Source organism: Musca autumnalis, unplaced genomic scaffold, assembly GCF_047663935.1.
Source record: "Musca autumnalis isolate F117 unplaced genomic scaffold, ASM4766393v1 scaffold_4, whole genome shotgun sequence".
In the NCBI taxonomy this organism is placed as follows: domain Eukaryota; kingdom Metazoa; phylum Arthropoda; class Insecta; order Diptera; family Muscidae; genus Musca; species Musca autumnalis.
Window position 1 is genome coordinate 248,677,519 of NW_027411977.1, and position 24,329 is coordinate 248,701,847.

The 24,329-nt window shown below is 35.2% G+C and overlaps 2 protein-coding genes across 6 annotated transcripts in view; one reads left to right on the top strand and one right to left on the bottom strand.

Moving 5' to 3' along the window:
• LOC141403624 (guanylate cyclase 32E) overlaps positions 1-12,186 on the bottom strand; it is a 96,082-nt gene extending 83,896 nt beyond the window's left edge. For 2 of the 4 annotated variants that reach the window (XM_073986343.1, XM_073986340.1), the window contains exons 1-2: positions 12,084-12,186; positions 10,440-10,707 (exon numbers count right to left, since the gene is read on the bottom strand). The gene's annotated coding sequence lies outside the window, so the exon portion shown is untranslated. Of the gene's footprint in view, positions 1-10,439; positions 10,708-11,987 lie in introns of all 4 variants that reach the window. The other 2 variants (XM_073986341.1, XM_073986342.1) reach the window with 2 other exon arrangements.
• A 2,828-nt stretch (positions 12,187-15,014) lies between these two features.
• On the top strand, positions 15,015-21,468 carry Tdrd3 (Tudor domain containing 3). 2 transcript variants are annotated; one of them, XM_073986346.1, is made up of 5 exons: positions 15,015-15,177; positions 17,702-17,786; positions 18,211-19,107; positions 19,169-20,593; positions 20,661-21,468. In XM_073986346.1, the coding sequence occupies exons 1-5, from the start codon at positions 15,143-15,145 to the stop codon at positions 20,976-20,978; spliced, it is 2,760 nt and encodes a 919-aa protein (XP_073842447.1). In that variant the 5' UTR covers positions 15,015-15,142; the 3' UTR covers positions 20,979-21,468. The 2 variants fall into 2 exon arrangements, with proteins under 2 accessions (XP_073842447.1, XP_073842446.1); XM_073986345.1 differs by lacking the exon at positions 15,015-15,177 and adding an exon at positions 17,450-17,624.
• The last annotated feature ends 2,861 nt before the right edge of the window (positions 21,469-24,329 follow it).

Here is a 24,329-nt window from a genome sequence, read left to right on the forward strand (position 1 = left end):
AAACTACAATGCACATAGATGAGAAAAAAGAAACAAAAATCGCCTGAGCGCTTTTTAAATAAATCGCGATTCAAGTTGACATTTTTAGGGGATGTTTAGGTTTTTACGATTTTGCTTAGAAACCAAAAGTCCTATCAAACTGAGGCTGAAGAAAATGTTGTAGCTATGAAAATTCTCTACAAGATTGACCTTTACGGTGATTTCATAGGATTTACCGTTTTTGAGATATTGAAGTTCAAATTGGGACAATGCACTGACTGTATCGCCCCCTTATAAAACAATGTCATGAAGGGTGCGCCTTAACTAACTTTTAATGAAAACCGCTTACACAGGGAAAGTTTTTGTGAATTCTGAAACAGCAATGTTCATAGATGAGAAAAATCCAAAAACAAGAAAAAATCGCTGTAGGGATTTTTAAATAAATCGCGGTCAAAATTCACATTTTTAGGTGTATTTTAGGTTTTTACGATTTTGCTTGGAGACCGCAAGTCCAATCGAAATGGAGCTAAGGAAAATGTTGTAGCTGTGAAAATTCTCTACAGGATTGACGTTTATGATTTGTCCTCAGGCTGTACCATTTTTGAGATAAAGAAACTCAGTTTACATTTTTAGGTTTTTTTGTTATGGTTTCCCGATTTTGCTTGAATACGGCAAGTCTTATTGGCATGGGACCTAAAAAACCTTATAGCTGTGAAAATTCTCTACAAGACTGGCTTATGTAATTTTTCCTAGGTTGTACCATTTTTTAGATATATAAGTTTAAGTTGGGAAATTGCAGTCATGACATTGTTTTATAAGGAGACGATACAGAATTGAATTGAATTTGAATTGTCCCAATTTCAACTTCTGTATCTCAAAAGTTGTAAAACCTACGAAAATATCATTAAGGTCAATCTTGTAGAGAATTTTCATAGCTACAACATTTTCTTTATTCCCATTTTGATAGAACTTGCGGTTTCCAAGCAAAATCGCAAAAACCTAAACAACCCCTAAAAATGTCAACTTGAATCGCGATTTATTTAAAAAGCGCTCTGGCGATTTTTTTTCTTTTGTTTTTTGATTTTTCTCATTGTAGTTTCAGAATCCACAAAAACTTCCCAGGTGTAAGCACCTTCCATTTAAATTTGATTCAATAGCACCGTGAGACCTCATGATGTCTTCTGTTGTTGTTTATCCTTATTAGTCCAACAATCAGTTTGATCCTTATCGAATATTATATTCGATCAATATTTTGATCTATTACGAAATGCTTACACAGTATAATAATGGACTTAATTCTAGGGCTCATTTTACCCTTAGCTAATTTCTTCAAATATGTAAATTCAACAATAGCGTCGAAGTCATCAACCCAATTTTGCGGGCAATAAAAAGAATTCCCTACTTGAGAAATGATAATAAAAAATAATTAAAACAGCATAAAACAGAACTGGCAAAAACTAGGTCTAGCAAATGTTGTTATCTATTTTCCTAGTTAAAGTACAATGACTTCTTATTTTTGTTGCTTTTCAATTAAAAAAAAAAATAAATGTTTGGCCATTTATACCAAAATAGAAGATGTACAACAAAAAAGAAGAAAACAAAAAACAGAAGATAAGATAATGAGTTGAAAATTCTCGTTATTAAAATATTAAATGTGACAATTTCACTCCTTTTTATGTTCATCAAATCAAAATATATTCATGTTTATCTGTCTTTCTGCCCCGTTCTCGTCATTCAGACGAGCGTGGTGTAAAATGGTATCACGTACATAAAAACATACAAATTATTATTATTGCCATTGTCTGTGACGAGTATTTGAACGATAGTTATCAGCTTTGGTTTCGTTGTTTTGCCCATAACCAAAATTCATAGCGCTGTGCATAATTAAGCAATAAAGCAATGGATATGCCCCATAATAACTATTCATGAGATCTATTTACTGTTCATTTATTTAATTAATACCCAATTGTGTTTGATGTTTAATGTTTTGTTAAAGGTAATTTATTATTAATAATTTAATTTCATTTTAAGTGCGTGGTATTTAATTGGAAACAAGGAGAAAGTGTGACGGAAATTTAAAAATTTAGCCACGGCTAAAAAATATTCTTAAAAATCCACGCCTAAAAATATTCTTAAAAATCCAGGCCTAAAAAATATTCTTAACAATCCAGGCCTTAAAAATATTCTTAAACATCCATGCCTAAAGAATATTGTTAAAAATCCACGCCTAAAAAATATTCTTAAAAATCCACGCCTAAAAAATATTCTTAAAAATCCACGCCTAAACAATATTCTTAAAAATCCACGCTTAAAAAATATTCCTAAAAATCCACGCTAAAAAATATTCTTTAAAATCCACGCCTAAAAAAATTCTTAAAAATTCAAGCCCAAAACAATATTCTTAGAAATCCTTAAAAAATCAAGCCCTAAAGAATATTCTTAAAAATCCACGCCTAAATTTAAATCAGGAACGGTTTACTTTATTTGAAAAAGGGACTTTTGGTAATGAAAGTTCTACGCTCTCTAAGCTGTACACTAAGCTGTGTACACTCTAATAAATGTTATAATTGATCTGTTTTCCATGGCAATATCAAAGAATTTATCTCCAAAACTATGTAATTAACACCAAGTTAAACTGATATCCAAGCGCATTGATACATACATAGCTATTAAAAAATTGTTTATTTTGGCAAACATTCAATTATCTTTGACATACATACATATGTATGTATCGACACACAAAGACAATATAAAGCAATTTGTATGGAAAATTTGTACATTCCATTTACCCAAATACATTTCAAGACAAGAAAACAACACACACTACACAACCGCCAATATATACATACAACAAAAACAACTACGTATTGTTGCAACAAGGCTTTTTTTGATTGTTATCATTCGGCTTACCTTTGCAAGCTCAAGTGACTCACCCCCTCCCACAATTCACCTCTCCGCCTCCAACAAACCAAAGCACAATGCAAAAAATATGAAAATGCAAAAAAGCGTGCCAAGTCATCGACAAACAACAACAACAACACTCGTGCCCCAGAGTGTCAACAAGATACGACCACCGACCGACTGCAGCTTGACAAACAGCCAGTCAGCGACATAATGGGCCACATTGGGATTATCGGATAAAAGTAGTAAATAAATTATGAACAGTTAAAAGACCAAACAGACAGATGGACAATCAAACACAAGCAACACCTTAACACCAGACTCAGTGGGACGGACAAAGGTGGCTGTCACTAAAAATAAAGCTTAACGTTAAAAAATATAACAATTAAAATTATAATTTATTTGTTTTTGTTGTTGTTATGTCCTCATCCATTCTTGAGGTTGGTTCTCTTCTTTTTTCTGGTAAGGTAAGATCATTTTTCCGTTATTTTGTTAAAGACCAACAACAGATATGCATGGCATGAATGAAAACCCACATACATATGTACATACTTGAGAGCTAAGGAGACTCGAAGAATCAACAAGAGATATTATTGGCAGCGATGAGTTTTAAATGTTTGGTACTAGTGACCCGTTTTCTCTTCCTTCCTCTTCTTTATAAAGAAGTCATCATGGAATTGCATAAGTTTTGCAATTCTTTGTTGTTGTTATTGTTAATTATTCTTAGCGTAATTAATGTGTTAATATGTAGAGTTGGGTAATCTAGTTCCTAGTTCCTTGTACTAGTTCCAAAACGTATGAGTAACATCATTAAATATAACGTGTGATAGTAAGTATACGCAGTTTGTTCAAAGAAAAAACGTGGGTCATTGGAACTGCGAAGTGAACGAGATAGTTCCATATAGTTCCTTTGGCACAACTCTATTAATATGTGGAATGTGTAGAAAACAAATGAGTTCATTTAGTCAGAAGAAAGAGAGTGTGTGTGTGAGTGCGTATGATGTATGAATGCGTCAAAGCTATGCATGACGGCGGCGAACTTATTACTTCTACGTAACGATGACTAAATTTTTACACCATGTCATCAGGGTTTTTTGCTGTTGTTTTTTTATTTTGCCGCCAAAGGTTTTTTGGAACATGAATGATTGTTGTCTCATAGACAGGCCAGACTCATCAAGAGTAGGTTAAACTTATTAACTAATATTTATTACTTGTGTATATACCCCAGAGTGGTTTTGAAACCCCTCCTAAAATTGTGTATAGACAAATAAAAATTAAAAATGCCGCCAAAATTGTAATAAACATATTTTTCACAAAACTTTTGGCATTTTATGTTTGTGACCTTTATTAGTATATTAAGTGAGAAAAATATGTGATGAAATCACGTAATTTGTATAGCTATGAAAAATACGCGTTTTATATTTAATAACGATATGAATAGGTAGCCTTTTAAAGCGAGGCTAGGGAGATAATATTTGAGACATTAAGATGATGATTTGTTTCATAAGCCGTACTAAGAATAGGTTTCTGACGGTGTTTTATTTAACTTGCATTTCAAATCTGGTAACTAATTTTCCACACAGTTGCAGTTGACCAATCGAACTGAATACGTGAATATGAAATCAAATGCAACATGGGTCAATTTTTTTCTATAGCCCCCATATAGCGGTACCGCCCGATTTAGTTCAAATCTAGTAACTCATTTTTTACGCAGTTGCAGATGACCAATCGAACTGAAACTTTGCACACCTTTCAGATTTAGATGACAATACATGAATATGGGCCCATTTTTTCCTGTACCCCATATAGCGGTACCACCCGATTTCAGGTATTTTAAAGATTTCATCTTCATTTGTAGCCCGAATTAGCTGTCATTTGGCATTTGAGATTCCCAATGATACAGACATTTCCCCACCAAAAATTGTGAACATAGGTCCAGGTTTTGGTATAGGCCCCATATAGCGGTACCACCCGATTTCAAGTATTATGAGGATTTTATCTTCATTTTTAGCCCGAATTGGGTGTAACTTGGAAATGGGACCCCCCATTGGTACAGAAACTTCCTTACTTAAAATTATGGAAATAGATACAGGTTTTGGTATAGCCCCCATATAGCGGTACCACCCGATTTCAAGTGTTTTAAGGGTTTTTCTTCATTTTTAAACCGAATTGGCTATAATTTGACATTTGTGGTTCCCAATGATACTGAAACTTTCCCACGAAAAATTGTGGACATAGGTCCAGGTTTTGGTATAGCCCCCATATAGCGGTACGATCCGATTTCAAGTGTTTTAAGGATTTTATCTTCATTTTTAGGCAGAATTGGCTGTAACTTGGCATTTAGAGTCCCCAATGGTACATAAACTTCTCCACTAAAATTGTTGACGTAGGTCTAGGTTTTGGTATAGCCCCATATAGCGGTACCACCCGATTTCAAGTGTTTTTAGGAATTTATCTTCATTTTTAAGCAGAATTGTCTGTAACTTGACATTTGGAGTTCTCAATGGTACAGAAACTTCCCCACCAAAAATTATGGTGTCCTGGTGTAAGTCCAGATTTTGGTATAGCCTTTATATAACGGTACCACACGATTTCAGGCATTTTAAAGTTTTTATCTACATTTTCGGCCTAAATTGACTAAAATTTTGTTCTCAGTGGTCAAAAAAAAATTATTTACTAAAAAGTTAAAAATAAAAAATAATTTAAAAAAATTAAGTTTGAGTGTTTTATTTATAAATGCACTTAAAAGTAGAAAATAATTTATCGCTTAGCCTCAATTAGTATGTGTATATTCTTTCTCATGATGGAATCTCTTTGTTGAAGGTTTTTAGTCTTGGTATTCAGTCTTCGTCAAGGGTTTAAAACACTCTCACTGAGAATGGTAGGTACAAGTTCACGTTTTGACATAACCATCATATGTCAAATTTGGTATTTAGTCTTCGTTTGGGGGTATTAAATATTCCGACACTGATTTGTCGATACAGGCCCACGTTTGATATTAAAAGGCTGGGAGAGGTTTTTTCCTATTTTAATTGCTGATCTTGTTTCGGTTAATGTTATTCTTCATAATTGTACTGTTACGAATATAATTGATAGGTTTAAGTTAATTTAGTTTGAACGTTAATTTGAACATTGAATTGTAACGAAGATTTATATTGAGAAGTTACTTTGTTTAAAACGAGTTACAACAACAACTACTTACTTACTTAGCTGGCCCATTACAGAACATTTGTTCCATAGGCCGAACTAAGAAACGATCTCCATTTCTCTCTATTTGTTGCTTCGCACTCTGGAATACCGCGCTTTTTCATCTCATCATCCACTTGTTTGCGCCATCTATTCCTTGGCCTGCCAATTCTGCGTGCACCGCCAAGCGGTCCGTATTTATACGCCTTTTTAGCGGGTTCATCATCGCTCATTCTTATGATATGGCCTAGCCAACGCAATCGCCGCATCTCGATACGTTTAACAATATTGATGTCGTTGTACAGCAGATACAGCTCGTGGTTCATGCGACGTCGATATTCACCGTCAACGCAGATTGGTCCGTAGATCTTTCGAAGAATTTTTCTCTCAAACACACCAAGCACTGCCATGTCTGCTTGCGCAAGTACCCATGCTTCGGAGCCATACATCAGCACGGGTAGTATCAGTGTTTTGTAGAGCGTTATTTTTGTTTGACGAGATGTGGCTTTGTTTTTAAACTGCTTACTTAAACCAAAGTAGCATCTGTTGGCCAATAAAATTCTTCTTTTTATTTCACAACTGATGTCGTTTGTTGTGTTTACGGAGGTGCCGAGGTAGACGAAGTCTTTCACTACCTCAATATTATAGGTACCAACTTTCACAGTAGGTCCGAGCTCAATGAACGCATTGCGCGTCGACACCATCAACTTGGTCTTCCCACCGTTTACCGCCAGACCCACTTTAGCAGATTCTCCTTCGACCTTCATAAAGGTATCAGTTACTTCTTTTACTCTATGTCATCAGCATAAGCAAGTAACATGTGACTATTGGTGTAGATTGTGCCACTTCTCCCGTATAACCTTTTCCAGCAGGATGTTGAAGAGATCACACGAAATGCTGTCTCCTTGTCTGAAACCTCTTTTGGTACCAAACTCTTCGGAGAGGTTCTTTCCTATTTTAAATGAGGACCTCGTGTCAGTTAAAGTCATTTTACAAAGCCGGATGAGCTTTGCGGGGATACCAAATTCAGACATGGCTTGAAATACCTTTGAACGCAGCGGGCTGTCGAAGGCTGCTTTATAATCGACAAAAAGGTGGTAGGTGTCGATCTGCATCTCTTGGGTCTTCTTCAGGATTTGCCGCAGGGTAAATATCTGGTCAATGGTGGACTTGCCAGGTCTAAAGCCGCATTGGTATGGTCCTATTATCTCGTTGACCATAGGCTTTAGTCGTTCGCACAATATCCCTGACACGATCTTTTAGGCAATAGGGAGTAGACTTATGCCCCTTTAGTTAGAGCATACAGTCTTATCTCCCTTCTTGTGGACGGAGCACAGGATACTCAGGTTCCAATCGTCGGGTACTCGTTTTTCCTGACAGATGGTGCTAACTAGCTGATGAATACACCTTATCAGCGTATCGCCTCCGGTTTTGAACAGCTCGGCTGGTAAGCCATCGGCTCCTGCTGCCTTATTATTCTTTAGCCGATTTATTGCTGTCTTTACCTCATCTTGGCTGGGCGGTATACATTCAATACCATCTTCTGGGATTGGGACTGTGGTATCTTCGTCGTCTTCGCTGCTATTGGATACCAGCAGTTTTGAAAAATGTTCTTTCCATATCCTGAGTACACTATTTGTATCAGTTACCAAATTACCTTGCTGGTCTCTACAGGAGGATGTGCCTGTACCAAAGCCATCAGTTTGATGCTTGACTCTTTGGTAGAATTTTCGGACTTCATTCTGGCTCCTGTACATCTCGATTTTTTTCACACTCCCGCTTTTCCATCTCTCTCTTTTTCCTGCGGAAAAGACGTTTCTCCTCTCTCCTTTTCTCCCTGTATCTCTCTCGTGCGCTACGCGTTGCTACGGATTGTAAAGTAGCCCTATATGCCGCATTTTTCGCATTTTTTGTGGCTATCTGTTGTGATTGCAGCTTGCCGATGTCTAACTTTCGTGTTGTGTCTGTTCGTACTTTGTTTGCTACGTTTAAGCGGGTGCGTACCTTTGCTGCAACAAGGTATTGATCCGAATCAATGTTTGCGCCTCGGAACGATCGTACATCCAACACGTTCGATGAATGTCTTCCATCTATCACAACATGATCATTTTGATTTCTTGTTTTCTGATCTGGAGACAGCCAGGTGCCCTTATGAATATCGAGATGATTAAATCTGGTACTGCTAACTACCATATTTTTTGCAGCTGCAAAGTCTATCAGCCTCATACCATTGTCAGATGTTTCACTGTGGAGACTGAATTTCCCGACTGTTGTTGGGCCAAAGGTATTCTCCTTTCCAATTTTGGCATTAAAATCGCCTGGAATGATTTTAATGTCATGGGCAGGGCCACGGTCATATGTTTCTTCTAAGCGCTCGTAAAATATATCTTTGGTCTGTTCGTCTTTTTCTTCAGTGGGAGCATGAGCGCTGATGTTGAAGAATTTTGCTTTTATTCGAATTGCAGCAAGTCTCTCATTCACTGGGGTGAAGCTGGATACCAGATGTTTTAGTCTCCGACTAACTACGAATCCGCAACCAAACTCATGCTTTACGTCGTGGCAGCTATAATACAGTGCGTCAGCTTTAGGTGTTGTTGTGACGCCTTTCCCAATCCATCGTATTTCCTGTATGGCAGTAATATCGGCCTTGTACTTGTCAAGTACGTCTGCCAATGCGAATACTGCACCTTCTCTATAAAGAGTGCGAAGATTCCAGGTGCAGATTCGCAGATCATGGTCCTTAAAACGTTTGCGGGGTTCGTCAACTTTAGAGGGGTTTGTTTTTCTTTTCTTTCGTTTTTTCATAGTAGGCTGTTTTTTCTAGGGGAGTGTTACTAACCCGACGACCAAACCCAAGTTTTTAACGTTCTTATAGGTGAACGCGCGGCACATGTTAGCTCACTACCTTTAACGGGTGTTGAAGGCAGTTCCCCAGGTGACACCACGGGGAGGTCAGTGTCCACTTGAGATTAAAGATGGACCAAGATAAATCCTGGGCTTTGCCAAGTTAAAACCGGTCAGGACCGTTCCTTGGTATCTTCCATCCCCAACAACAACTATTAGATAGAATTCTAATAGTATAATAAAACCTTCTAGCAGATCCTCCGTACGCTATATGTATCATCTTTGCAGTTAAATGTACCTGCATCACATTACCTTCAATCTGGTGCTTTACACTTTGGTAAAATTTTCGAACTCTGCTCTGCCTTCTAAACATCTTGAGTTTGTCATGCTCACGTTTTTCCTGCTCTTTCTGTTTTCTTCTGAAAATACGCTTCTACGCGCTTTGTGTTGTTACTGACAACATGGTTGCCCTGTATGCCGCGCTCTTCTCTTTAGTAACCCTGCAACAATCTTGATCATACCTTGTATTTTGGGTAGTGGCTTTTGGTACCCAAGTATAGATTTTTCGGCAGTCAAGGGCTCAATGAGTGCCGTCTACCAGCATATGGGTATTTTTAGCTTGTGCTATCCGTTGTGTTTGCAACTTCTTGACATCCAGCTTCCGTCCTGTGTCAGATCGCACTTTTACCGAAACATTAAGACGAATGGTACCTCGGCTGCCACAAGGAAATTGTTGATTCTATGTTAGCTCCTCGAATCGACAGGATATCTAACAAACTGGAAGTGTGTCTTTTGTCTATCAGAATTTGGTTTTTTCCATCTGGGACATTCAAAGAACGGTGTTAAGTTCATTTAGGCTCGATCATTTTCTACCGACACCTTGAGGAAATTAAAACGATTACTTGTGACATAGGAATAGATTGAGTGGCTGACAAAGAGACACTTATGAATCGCAGCTACTGAAGTGTTCGTATCCATTTCGAACCTGTTAAAAGTTACTACCCTTTTGTTGAAAATGTGCGAACATTTTTACAATCATATCACGAACCTTGTTATCCACACCCAGGCTTTCTGCTTCGAACTAGGTTACCCTTTTCTTTTTTATTCTTTTATCAGAAGCAAGCAAGGCAAGCAGGCGAGGCTTCTTATGTACCCAGACCTTAAAGGCCCAAACTCAATCAGCTCGTTGCTTGTTTTCTTCGCTTTGTTCTGGTAAAAGAATAAATGAAAAAGGGCAACCTACTTCGAATTTGTCTCGGCCGTTCTTTATTATTTTGTCAGAAATAAAGCGACGAAAGGAAGAAAAATCCATTGAGTTTGATCCTTAATAGATTCTGAAACTTCAATCAAAGCACTGACACAGCTTTGGCGAAATATTTCTGAAGTCCATCGATATCACTGCAGGTGTTGGTCCGTCACTATTCGCAAGTTTTAGGTACAAAACCTTCCGATAATAGCATTAACATTCCGATAATAGTCTAATAAATCTAATAATTAAAAAATATTAAAATTACAATAAAATTACTTACCTTCTAACAATTGGGTTCACCAACAAGCTCCTGATGCACTCTAAATTTTCTCGCATAAATTCCATTGTTGTAACAAATATCTTAAACCCATTTTCTTCAAACATAAAATTTTAATATATTCTTTCAGAATTTTTTTGGTTTAAAACAATAAAATATTTTTTAGTTTGGATAACTCGTGGTATTGCATTTGATTTTATTGCTTTACAAATTAGGAATGCCAGGCAACGTAATCCACACAGCTGTCACCACAATTGATTGAAAAAAAATGCTACGCATGCGTGGAATTCCAAAAAAAAAAACGAATTATTAATAATTTTGATCACGTTTCAATGCAAAAACAGTCAAATAATTTGCATATATTTTTCTATTGGTGATAGTTTTTTTTATAAATAACTTTTAAAGCTTTTTTAATTTATTTTTTTTTTTTGCACGAGATGTTAAAAATTATCTTTAAGACACTCTATTTTTAAAAAATATCATTTCCATTTATTTTTTTAGGTTTATTTAAATTTTAACACTTGCTTTTTTAACACATTGACACACAACTACATATTCGATGTACATATGTCGATTTATTGCTGCGTATCATTTTATTTTATTTTCTAAATCGTTCGCCGTCTGTACGAATTTAGGCCATTTTTATTTGCTTTGTCTTGTTGCCGTTTTTTATTGTTGTACTATTTTAAATTCAATATTTGTGTGCATGATTGTTGGCGAATATCTAAATTAATTGTGTAATATGATGGGATTTTTTACAGTTCAATTTGTTTATTGGTACTGAATTTTATTTATTTGTGTTGTTGGACAAAGTTGAGTTCTAATCGATTTGAAAATTCACCGAATAAATCATAACGCTCCAGGGGGGAGATATTTTGTGCTCAGCAAGTGAGCGAAAAACAAAGGCTATAAAAATTAAATTTTCATAAAAACAATTAATTATTTATAAACATTCATTTTTAAATAAATAATAATTTCATTGTTGCAATTTAAAATTGCTGGTTGCTGACATCAATAAATATACCAACCTCATCCGAAATTCTTAAATATACAAATTATAAATATTTCTTTTGAAACCGTCACATGGACATATTTAAAATTTCGATATTTAAACGTCATTATTTTGTAATTTGGTTGTCCAAATTTGTCACTTTTATTAAGATTGCATATCCTATGACAGCGATCGCATAATTTTAAAATTCCTCATAATTCAATCAATTTGATGTATGTACTTTCCATGGTACTTTCATATTAAAATAAATAAACTATGTTTTATATTAACAAACTTTCCATAGATTTTAGATTTTTTCGGAATTCAATTTATGTTTGAAAACTACAACACCTGTTGCCAAGTTATTCGCCAAAAACAGCACACACAAAGCAATAAAATGCAACAAAAACACACATACGCAGCAACGCAATAACGCTACGCTACACATTTTTCAAAAATGAAAAACGCAGCTATTTTTTCATTTGCAAACAAAACAATGGCATAAACAAAAACAAACAAAAAAATCGTCAAAAATTAAATTTGGAGAGATAAACACGGACACACATTATGATGCACTTTTCACATGAATTTTCCTCTCATCATGTTTTGGTTTAACACAGATTCCACGCGTATAAAATGCGTTTTCCGTTACTCACAATGGACGAATACAAAATGTACCGTTTTAGTTTTCCTTGCGAAAGCAACACAACAACCGTACAAAGCGTTGCGTCTTGTTTGAATGACGGACGAAGCTAAACTGTTATTTGCCGACAAACGAACTTTACCGCAAACTTTTGAAGAAATAGAGTTGCCAACTATTGGGATTTAATTATGTATGAAGAGCAATGAACAGTAAAGGCGCACGGATGAATAAACACACACCAATATAAAACAGTTTGTTGGGAATGTGTCGTTATTTTTTTTTATTAGTCTGGAGAATTGGACATTTGGCATTACAAAAAAATATTCCTTTTTAGCGACCAACGATAAGGAAAACATTGTATCCAAACAAATTTTACATGTTTTAACCCTACATAGAAGATGTTCTTAAAGAGAAGAAAATAAATGTAAAGTTAATAAACTGTTAATATTTATATAATTGATAACAGTCCATTCTCGTAAATCAGAAAACTAGTCTTTAATTTTCAGATATTCTCAGTGTGATACCCTCTTATTGGAATAATAGTAATAAAATTAATAAAATATAATGATTTTGAAATAATTTCCAAAAAAACGGTTATTCTGAAACCTACATTAAAACATTTGTTTGACAATTTGCACTGTGTGATTATTGGTTTTAATTCTAGTTGATTTACTACTTTTATTAATTTTCGACATTATCGCAATTATTTGTCATTTAAATCACTGTCGCTATGAGTCATCATTTTACAGTGATTTGAATAACAGGTGTCATCGTTTCGAAGTGATTTACGAAACACAAACACTTCACAGTGGCAACTCCATAAACCTCTAATTGCATTTTTACCGAAAAGTAAGCACAGCTGTGGCTGGTGTAATAGTTCGCCCATCTTTTCCACTTATTATACATATTTGTAGCTTCGTTCCCGTACTTTTTAATGGTAAAACTCGTAAAAGAGAGAACTGCAAAAATTTTGTTCTCACACACAAGTTTTTTGAAATAGTTCGGGAACGGAAAAATGGAAAATACGTCAAAAAAACTGGAACAAATGTCAAAGTCGGCGTATCAGCCAATCAGACGCCGGCAACCATGTTACTATTTTTTACTCGCCCAAATTTGTCGTGTAAAAAGTTTTTAAAGAGAGCGTCATTCAGCGCCATTTTTGTTTAAAGAGAAGTGAACATTTTACAACTTTTTTGTGTACGGGAACGCTTTTTCGAGTAAAATGTGTAAAAGTCGTAAAAATTGTAAAAACTTTTTAGTTCTGGAACACAGCTTATATAACCTTGTTAGTCAGAAAAGAAGAAAACAAAAAATTCAGTTATAGTAAAATATTATCCATTTCTCCCATTTCTCTAATATACATTTATAAAATTCTCCTGTCATTATCCACAAAAAATATGCATTTAAACCGATTTTCAATGAATGTTTTACACTGATTCAGTTTAAGGAGTGACCCCAAATCTAGCTCGAAAACTAATAAACCGATCGTCATATGTTTTGGTGGGAACATAAAGATCTAGTCCTTCATCGATCGATTTTTTAAAAAAAATATATTAGATTTTATTGAAATGTTGGACCAAAAAAGTAAAAATTTCAGTTTTTGGCTTTGATATCGTTGATAACCTCACAAAATTGCATGACAATCGGTTCATTAGTTTTCGAGCTAGAGTTGGCATCGATTTCTAAATGGCATTTCGAGAAAAAATACGCTTTTAGTTTCTATGTTACAGCACACAATAAATTTGTCCATTTGTTCCAATCGACTGGAAAAATTTACCACATATTCTATACTACTTCTACCTTAAAATAAGCAAATAAAAAATTGTTCGATTTTCTGAAATTTACAAGTAGGGGTCACCCCTTAATAGCTGTGTTCCTTTACTTATCTGTGGTTACCATTTTTACCATTTGTTACCATTTTTAACCTGCAAAGCGTTCCTTAACCCCAAAAAGTGGCAAAACTGGAAGCAATTTTTAAGAGAGTGAGTGAGGAGAGAGAGAGCGAAAATGGCTTTCTCTTCTACCACAGGCTACCAGACAAATTTCTGCAGGTAAAAAATGGCAGAATTGATTTTTAGACTTTTGTTTGACGATTATTACATAACGAAGAAGAAAATGGACGAAAACAGAAGAAAAAGTCGAACGCTGACAAAACTAAATTAAAAACTGTGAAATAAAAGACGAAAATTGATTTTAGCTGTGTTCCAGAACTAAAAAGTTTTTAAAATTTTTACGACTTTTACACATTTTACTCGAAAAAGCGTTCCCGTACACAAAAAAGTTGTAAAATGTTCACTTCTCTTTAAACAAAAATGGCGCTGAATGACGCTCTCTTTAAAAACTTTTTACACGACAAATTTGGGCGAGTAAAAAAATAGTAACATGGTTGCCGGCGTCTGATTGGCTGATACGCCGACTTTGACATTTGTTTCAGTTTTTTTGACGTATTTTCCATTTTTCCGTTCCCGAACTATTTCAAAAAACTTGTGTGTGACAACAAATTTTTTGCAGTTCTCTCTTTTACGAGTTTTACCATTAAAAAGTACGGGAACGAAGCTTTTATGTTATTATGTTTCTTTTTGCCATTGCTGCCAGATCTACCAATTTTCCGTTCCTTTACTTTTCTGGTAAAAATGTTCATGAGAGAGCAATTTTGACACTTTTCTCTTTTACCACTCTTACCATTAAAAAAGTAAAGGAACAAAGCTAATATTAACAAATACTTACCAAGTTCTTCTTTTGCTTGTTTTGCTGTTGCATGATGACTTTGAACATTTTAATATTTTTACACAAAGAAATAACCGTTACGTTTTTTGTTGAATAAGAAATTTAAATTGTTGTGGTTTTAAATGGTTGATATTCAATAAACGAAATGGCCGTTTCAGAGCTTGCCATGTTGGAAAAATAAAAATCTCTTCAAATTGCAATCACTGGGAGATGGTAGCACATTAATTGTAGCACAGTTCACATAGTTCATTTTTTCTCACACATAGCTAGTGAGCAATTTTTTCTCACACACAGTTTTTGCAAATAACTCATAAATATTGAATTTTACCAAAAAAGAACTAAGAAATGACATTATTGCAAAAACTTAAAGATCAAGGCTGGTACGTGTATTGAAATTTTGCTAAAATGAAAACCATAAATAATAAGAACACAAATAATTTCAGGTCATTTTTTAGCATCCTCATTCTCATTTTTACAAGAGCGCCACAAAATAAAAAATATAAAATACATTATTTTTTATTATTTTTAAAACAAAAAATTAATAAGGCGGCCTTCAGACCATCTGCTTTTTTACATGTATGTTGTCACTTTGGGTATACTAATATACAGAACAGCTGATGCCATACATGTAAAAAAGCAGATGGTCTAATGGCGGCTTAAGTAGAATATTTCAAAGAAATAGAAATATATGGTCTGTTCCAGAACTGCAAGAATCTACTAATTTTTACTATTTTTTCTGATAACATAAAGGAAAAAATGTTATCGTAGTAAAAAATAGTAGCTTCTTGCAATAGTAATGAAAAAGTATACGTAACAACAATTCAAATATTATTTTAATCAAATCCATAATAAATAATTAATTAAATATCATTTTTATTTATTATAGCATCTTCGGCATCGGAGAAGCTGGGGTTGTCACGACTTTTTTTCAGCTTCGCCTGCTTCGATCTGACCACCACCATCTCTTTTTGAATTTTTAAATGTGTAATATTGCTGTATTATACGGCCTTTTCTGGTATTTCTGGTGGTAATAGTTCGCCCATCTTTTCCACTTATTATACTTTTATTATAACTATAACCATGGTACAATAATGTATAAGGTAGGCCACAGCTAACAGCTGATTACAATTTTTTTCTTGTTATGGCCTATTCCAAGGCATATTCATATAAGGTAAATGCATGAATTACAACAACTAACAAATTTACAAAAACAACATTGTTGTTATTGAAAATTAATTGTCAAAGATAGATATTGAATAATAGGGTCGTTCCAAAAATTTGTTCCGGAAAAACATAAATACATTTTGAAAATCCTCTAAATTAGAACAAATTTTAATCAAAATGTAAATATAAAGCATTCAGAACTGTCGTAGGTCATTGTTATTACACGTTTACTGTGAAAAGAAGAATTTTATGGTAGCAAATTTCGAAGTTTCAAATTTCATGAGTAGACCCTATTACATTTTGAAAACTAAATTTACAAAAAAAAGTAAGAATACAGCTGATTGTCACTTCTACCTTGTATAAAAATGCCTTGGCCTATTCTGTCAAAAGCAGGGTTGACATTTGTTACTGTTGTTGACATTAGCTGTGTTCCTTTACTTACCTGAGGTTACCATTTTTACCATTTGTTACGATTTTTAACCTGCAAAGCGTTCCTTAACCCCGAAAAGTGGCAAAACTGGAAGCAATTTTTAAGAGAGTGAGAGTGGAGAGAGAGCGAAAATGGCTTTCTCTTCTACCACAGGCTACCAGCAAAATTTCTGCAGGTAAAAAATGGCAGAACTGATTTTTCGACTTTTGTTTGACGTTTATTTCACAATGAAGAAAATGGACGAAAACAGAAGAAAAAGTCGAACGCTGACAAAACTAAATTAAAAACTGTGAAATAAAAGACGAAAATTGATTTTAGCTGTGTTCCAGAACTAAAAAGTTTTTAAAATTTTTACGACTTTTACACATTTTACTCGAAAAAGCGTTCCCGTACACAAAAAAGTTGTAAAATGTTCACTTCTCTTTAAACAAAAATGGCGCTGAATGACGCTCTCTTTAAAAACTTTTTACACGACAAATTTGGGCGAGTAAAAAAATAGTAACATGGTTGCCGGCGTCTGATTGGCTGATACGCCGACTTTGACATTTGTTTCAGTTTTTTTGACGTATTTTCCATTTTTCCGTTCCCGAACTATTTCAAAAAACTTGTGTGTGACAACAAATTTTTTGCAGTTCTCTCTTTTACGAGTTTTACCATTAAAAAGTACGGGAACGAAGCTTTTATGTTATTATGTTTCTTTTTGCCATTGCTGCCAGATCTACCAATTTTCCGTTCCTTTACTTTTCTGGTAAAAATGTTCATGAGAGAGCAATTTTGACACTTTTCTCTTTTACCACTCTTACCATTAAAAAAGTAAAGGAACAAAGCTAATATTAACAAATACTTACCAAGTTCTTCTTTTGCTTGTTTTGCTGTTGCATGATGACTTTGAACATTTTAATATTTTTACACAAAGAAATAACCGTTACGTTTTTTGTTGAATAAGAAATTTAAATTGTTGTGGTTTTAAATGGTTGATATTCAATAAACGAAATGGCCGTTTCAGAGCTTGCCATGTTGGAAAAATAAAAATCTCTTCAAATTGCAATCACTGGGAGATGGTAGCACATTAATTGTAGCACAGTTCACATAGTTCATTTTTTCTCACACATAGCTAGTGAGCAATTTTTTCTCACACACAGTTTTTGCAAATAACTCATAAATATTGAATTTTATTTTACCAAAAAAGAACTAAGAAATGACATTATTGCAAAAACTTAAAGATCAAGGCTGGTACGTGTATTGAAATTTTGCTAAAATGAAAACCATAAATAATAAGAACACAAATAATTTCAACAATTTCATTTCAGGTACTTGACACAAGAAGGCCTGAAAAAATTGACCACTGATTTACAAACTGAAGATGTTCAGCGGATTATTAAGGCAGCCTTGGATGTAAGTGATGTGAACTGAAAATGTGGATGAAACACCCACAAATTTACTCAAATCGTCAATAATTGTTAAAAAAACAGAAATGGGGTTTATTTAAGCCCCTTTCGAGTGTCATAACATTAACATTTTCCAGGGAAAGCCTGGGTCCTGATTTACAACGATACAAAATGTTTATAGCCTTCTTTCGAATTTCTGTAAGAACCGGTGAAAGTCGACAAAGTTAATAGATATCAGCTTCAAAGAATAGTCTCCCTTAAAAAGGTACGTTTTTGCTGGTGGACGGTCTTCTTTATGAATTGGATGAAACTCCGCAGAATAATATGTGTATCGTTGTAATCCGGACACCAATGTCTTCCCCTAAAACCCTACAAGATGATGACCAGAATTAAGCTAAAAAATGAATATTTTGTTCTAATTTTTCATTCAGTGGGACCTCAAGGAAATAGGTGGAGGTGCCATACCCAGTAAGCCAGAGAGCAATGGCAACATTCCGGGACGCATAGTTTTGCAAATGCAAAAAATGCGTAATATATCTGCTCCCAAGGCTAATGAAGAGTCTACTGCTGCTCCCCGATTTTTACAGTTGGAATTGACTGATGGTACCAACTCAATCTTGGCTCTGGAGTTGGAACGCATACCAAATCTTCATTTAAAAATACCACCTGGGACAAAATTCTATTTCAAAGCTGACAAACTACAATTAATGCAAGGACTTTTAGTGCTTAAGGAAGCGGAGGTGCAACTTCTTGGCGGCAATGTAGAGCATATGGTGGAAAAATGGGAGTTGGCCCGGCAAATGCAAAAATATGCACGCAGTAATCGTAGATTGTCAGGTTCTGGAGGCCCACCGCCATGGATCGATTTTGGCAAACGTTTGGATGCTCATCGTGATGCACTACCACAAGATAGGAACTTTAAGAGTTTGCAAGCCGCCACTGAAAAGGATAAAAATTCCAAGGAAAATGATGAATTTACTGCTTCTCGTACCCAGGCAATTGCAGAGGCAGCTAAGGCTGGTCAAAAGAAAGTTTTCGGTGGTGGCCAACAAAACATTCTTGATCACAATGTCAAGAAAATTTTGGAAAAAGGTTATTCTGAAGAAGATGCCAAATATGCGCTTAAGGCAACCAACAATAATTTGGAAAGAGCTTTATACAACCTCAAAAGGCGAAATAAAGGATCGGCGGAAAATCCCATTAAATCTGCAACCACAACAGCCAGTAATCAAAGGGGCAGGGGATCGGCAAAGGAGGAAGTTGCTGCTGCTTCCAAACCTCAAGGCAATGTTTCGCTATTCGACTTTTTAACAGACAAATTGCCAGCGGTAAGTTCTGATACTATACATAACGCTCCCAATTACAAATGATCAATTTCTTTGTTTACAGACTGTGGTAAATGAGCCACCACCACCTGCTCCGACGACCAGCAGCAATTACCAAAACAATCGTAACTCGAGGGAAGCACCTAAAAGTCGAAATAATGAGAGCAACACAAAGCCACAGGCCAGCTCCTCAGCTAGCAAATTCGAAAATAATATGTCGTCTAGTTTTGCTGCCAATAGAGTGAAGCCCGAGGAAAAGCCTACCAACCAGTCTCAAAATCAACAATCTCAGCGTTCAAATTACAACCAAAGGGATGAACGTAAAACGAACCCACCAAATAAGCAGGGTAGCCGTGGAAGTGAACGTGGTCGCAACAGTGTTCAAAATAATGAAAGAAATTCAAGCAACCAAGCTGCAACCAATAGTGAAATTAGTGCTCCACCAACATCAACCAATACCAACAGCAACACCAACACCAGTAATAACAATAACAACAACAGCAATGCAACGCAAAATACAAGCTATCGTACAAATTCAAATAGAAGAAACGAACGAAATGAAAGGCCACCACCACCCCGCAAGGATCAAAGAGATCAAACATCAAGGCAATCAATGGGTTCTGGAGGCAACTATCAAGGTAATAGGCGAAGTCAGGAATATAGATCCAATGATAGTAGGCCGTATCAGCAACGGGATAACAACAATCGTAATAGTAGCGAAAATAAAAACCCCAACAATTATCAACAAAGTCAACAGAATCAACCAGCAGCCAAGCCCAGTAATGTTGATGTGGATAAATTGGTGGAAAGTACTGCAAAGTTGACCATTCAAAACAAAAAGGAATCCTCATATAGCAGTTCACAAAATCGTGGAGGAAGGCATCAGAATGCATCGACAAGAACAGCAACTGCCCCTCAAAATAATTCACAACAAAAATCCAACAATAACCAAGGGCAGCAAAGTGGACAATTCATTGCCTCTCACAATTTCACCAACAAGGCTACACAGAACTCATCACCGCAAGTGGTTCCAGCAACGAATCCAACACAACAATCCCATTCACAACAGCAACAACAACATCAGCAGACAACTTATGTTTCTCAGATGCCCAATGGATTTGCCTATGATCCAAGCAAAATTATGGGCTTTCAAACTAAAGAAGCAAATGAGTATGCCATGAATCTATTGAAGAGTCAAGGATTGCTACCGCAACAGTCGACTGTAGCGGGACCCCAGCAAACAGCACAACCTAACAACCATGTGCCACCATCCCCTCAACAACCGCAAACTCAAATTATTACCAATCCCCAAGCAGCGCCAGCGCCTACTGTAGCTTACATGACTCCAAGTCCCAACACTGGTTTTGTAGCGGCAGCACCACCACCTCAGCAAGCACCTATGACTCAGTTTGGAATGATACCACAGGGTGGAAATTGGCCTTGGAGAAAGGGTGATTTGTGTATGGCCAAGTATTGGGAGGATGGAATGGTAAGTAAATCATTTCAGAACTATATAAGCTATTTCTAATGTTATTTTGTGTCTCACTCGCTTACAGTATTATAATGCCCAGATTACTGGAGTTTCAGAAAATACTTGCGTTGTACTTTTCCTGGACTATGGTAACCATGAAGAAGTCGTTAAAACGGATTGCTTGCCATTGCGTGACGATTCGCATTATCCGTTGAATGCCTATCAAGGCGGACTTCCGCCAACAGCAGTGCATGCTCCTATGCAACAAATACCTCCCACATTTTTAGCTGCAAACAATGCTGTTACTGGTAATGCCGGTGGAGGTGGCGGCGGTAACCAACGTTATCGTGGAGAACGTCAAATGTACGTTCCTCCTCCGAAAAGGGGCAACAGCAACAATTGACATTTAATGCCAAGCCATGTCCCTCATCCTTCTGTGGTACCAACAAACCCCACACAAACTCAATATCATCCAAATACTCAACAGCCACCACCACATCCACCGCCATATTTCTACAGTTTGAAATGAGATGCGTTATTAATTCAGCATCGACAGCAGCGATTTTTCTCGACTGCAGCAACAGTAGCATTGAGCATGAAGGAAAATGCATTGTAGCATTTAAGTTTTTCTTAAACAACAAAACCATTAAGAAACAACAACAATATAACGTATTGAAAGATTTTTACATTACAACACTTAAGTTGAAAATATATGAGTGAAAGAAAAAAAAACAAAACAGAATGATCAGAAGTTTACAACAACAATTTTAAGACGATAAAACAACAACCAAAAATAAAAGAAAAATATTATAATGGAAATGATATTGAATATTTGTAAATGTTTTAAAGAACAATAAAAGAAATCTATAATTAAATAGAATTTTGTCTTGAAATAATGGATGTTTATTTGTCATTCGAAATTTGGGCTGTCTCTACTTGGAGTTTAGATTAGCTTAAACTAATAATACAGTCAGCTTCGCTCGGATACAGTGACAGCTTTGCTTTGGTGCATCCTTTATGTTCATACTAAATAGGTTTAAAAACGATGATGAGAAATTTCCGGCATATTGCGTTTTGTTCATCGACAAACCATGATAGGCGTTTGGCAAATTTAAAAAGGTTGATGGGATCTGTGTCTATATGGCTTTGTATATCCTGTGTCCACGTTAGGTTGATGGTTTCACCTTCTCAAGGTAGATCTCACAGATTCATTTATTGTCTCTACTTACAATCAATTTCTTAATTTAAAATCGATCAATTTTATTTATTTTATACTGTTAGAATATATTTAAACTGTTGAAGCGTTAGAAATGCAGTTGTATTTAAATTTAAAATTTGTAACTATATTACACATTAGTTTTTTTAAATGGAACTCGAACTATGTATTGATTGTAGTAAACTAGCCTTCCAACGAGGGAATATTTCATATAAATGTTGAGTTGGGACCTATGGGCTCCTCATTTTGAGGCATGTCGCAATTGTGAATTAACAGTGCAACGCAACAGAACACTGGAAAAAACTTTCAACGATTCAAAGTGCCTTGATTTGGAATCTCTATGTTCCATTGGTTATAGTTATAGCATACGATCGAGACATTGATTGCATTGGCTTTGAAATGAATAAACATGAAATTAAGTGGAAAAATGATCAAAATTAATACATATAATAAAGTAGAGGTAGGCCAGGTATGAAAACCGCTAAAAAAATACAACCCTGCAGCATTGGCTTAAAACGTCAAATGATATGGAGCAATAATAAAGGTATGCGTGGATAGTCGGTTTTACAAAAACATATGAAATTTAGAACTTCACTGTTTTTTAAGTACCAAATAGAGTAAAAAATGAAAATCACTTCAGTTGTGGTCCAGAATATTATTGCTAGATAACTGTTCCAAAAATAGGAAAAGTTTTACCCAAAACTTAAGACAGCGAAAACAAAAATGCCATTCTCTTCTACTTGAAAAGTTTGGCTGATATAATATCGTGATTGCTGGCATCCGATTTGCAGATACGGTGATATTTCAGCTAGAAATTTTACAATATTTGTAATTTTTCCGTTCCCGTACTTTTAGAACAAATTCCAATAAATGTCAATATACATTATTGTACCATGCAATAATGTATAAGGTAGGCCACAGCTAACAGCTTTTTACAATTCTTTTCTTTTTATGGCCTATTCTGTCAAAAGCAGGGTTGACATTTTTTACTGTTGTTGACATTATTCAATTATAAAGGTAGATGCATCGGTGAATTATTCCAACAAAAAACTGATTTAACACTACATCTTAAAATTGGGAACAAGGACAAGAAATTTTATTCGCGTAGCTAAATAAACGGGTATGTTCTGAGACACACTTTAACTCTCACTTCACGCCTCAAGCATTTTGTTCATGAATCTTAGCCCCAACAAATTCGCAAAAGATAGGAGTAAATGGGTTGAACAAAATGCTTGAGGTGTGAAGTCAGTCTCAGAACATATCCGAAAATTGTTGATTTTTTAATATGCAGTAATAGTAGATAGATAGATCAGGGTGTTTCTTTGCACACGTATCTGTTTGAGCGGGCAATTGACACTTGGGTATAAAAAGTTTCTTGTTAAAGAACAAGAAACAATGGAACTGATGAAGATCTGTGGCGAGATCTGAAACTATAGTCTTCCCTGCCTTACCCCTTGGTAAACATCGTCAATTTTTTCCCACTAATAAATTAAAGTTGTTTTAATAAAATATTAAAACACGCGACTATGGGATTAAGTCTGACTTTGAAAAACAAAATAGAAGTCGTCATCCCAAATAAAAAACGCCAACCCTCCTAATTGTGAGACCGGGCACCGTCGAAATGTTGTTTATTGCTGTAATATGCAATACCAACAAATTAGCTGTGTTTTTTCGATGAGAATCAACGAACTAATCGGAGGCGTAAAGAACTAACTCCTAAAACTAACTCCTCCTAAAGGAACACCTAATATGGATTTTTAAGGGAATTAGGCTACCCAACACTAGATTGAAAATACTGTTGCTTAATGAAATAAATAAGAATATAATGCTCAAGATAGAAAAAAATATTGATGTACGGATTATCGAGGTACGAAAAATATGAGATGTCCGGATTACCGAGTCTACAATAGGGATGTCTTTTTACTTACTAAATGTTGCTGAAACAATTTTTTCAGGAACTTTTCCTTTATACAACTGTCAAAATCTGCAACATTAGTAATAATTATTACAAATTATCACGTATAAAGACACAGCTAATGTAAAAAATATTAGAGTCCGGATTACCGCGTTGTCTGGATTAACGAGTGTCTGGATTAACGAGTGTCCGGATTATCTAGACTATACTGTACATACCGTTGAAATTCAATATATAACGCAACGTAACGTGCGTACGTATCCACTAACCGCCACATTCATTAAATTATGTCGTTAATCAAACGCATTTTTTGCAGGTAGCACTGAAATCAACAAATTTTTTCTTATTCTCTCTATTTTTCTCTGGAAAGAGAGAAACTACCGAGGAAACTACTCAGAGATTAAGTACAATCAAATCTGTTGGCGTTTGGCGATTTTTTTTGTATTGATGAATTTTTTTTATTTTTTTATTAAAATTAATTAATGATGTTTTTATATTATGGAAAATTCTTCAATATATTTAAAAGAAACATTACCTTCATACCATTATTTGTAACAATATGCTATACAAATTATAAATTATTTATTTTATAGTTATTCCCTCTACTTAATTACTTGCTTCTT

Excerpts from the sequence above, each read along its gene's own strand:
- Tdrd3 (XM_073986346.1), top strand. The coding sequence starts at position 15,143 with ATGACATTATTGCAAAAACTTAAAGATCAAGGCTG. Across the intron at positions 17,787-18,210 it reads TTATTAAGGCAGCCTTGGAT|TGGGACCTCAAGGAAATAGG; the intron begins GTAAGTGATGTG and ends TTTTTCATTCAG. Across the intron at positions 19,108-19,168 it reads TAACAGACAAATTGCCAGCG|ACTGTGGTAAATGAGCCACC; the intron begins GTAAGTTCTGAT and ends CTTTGTTTACAG.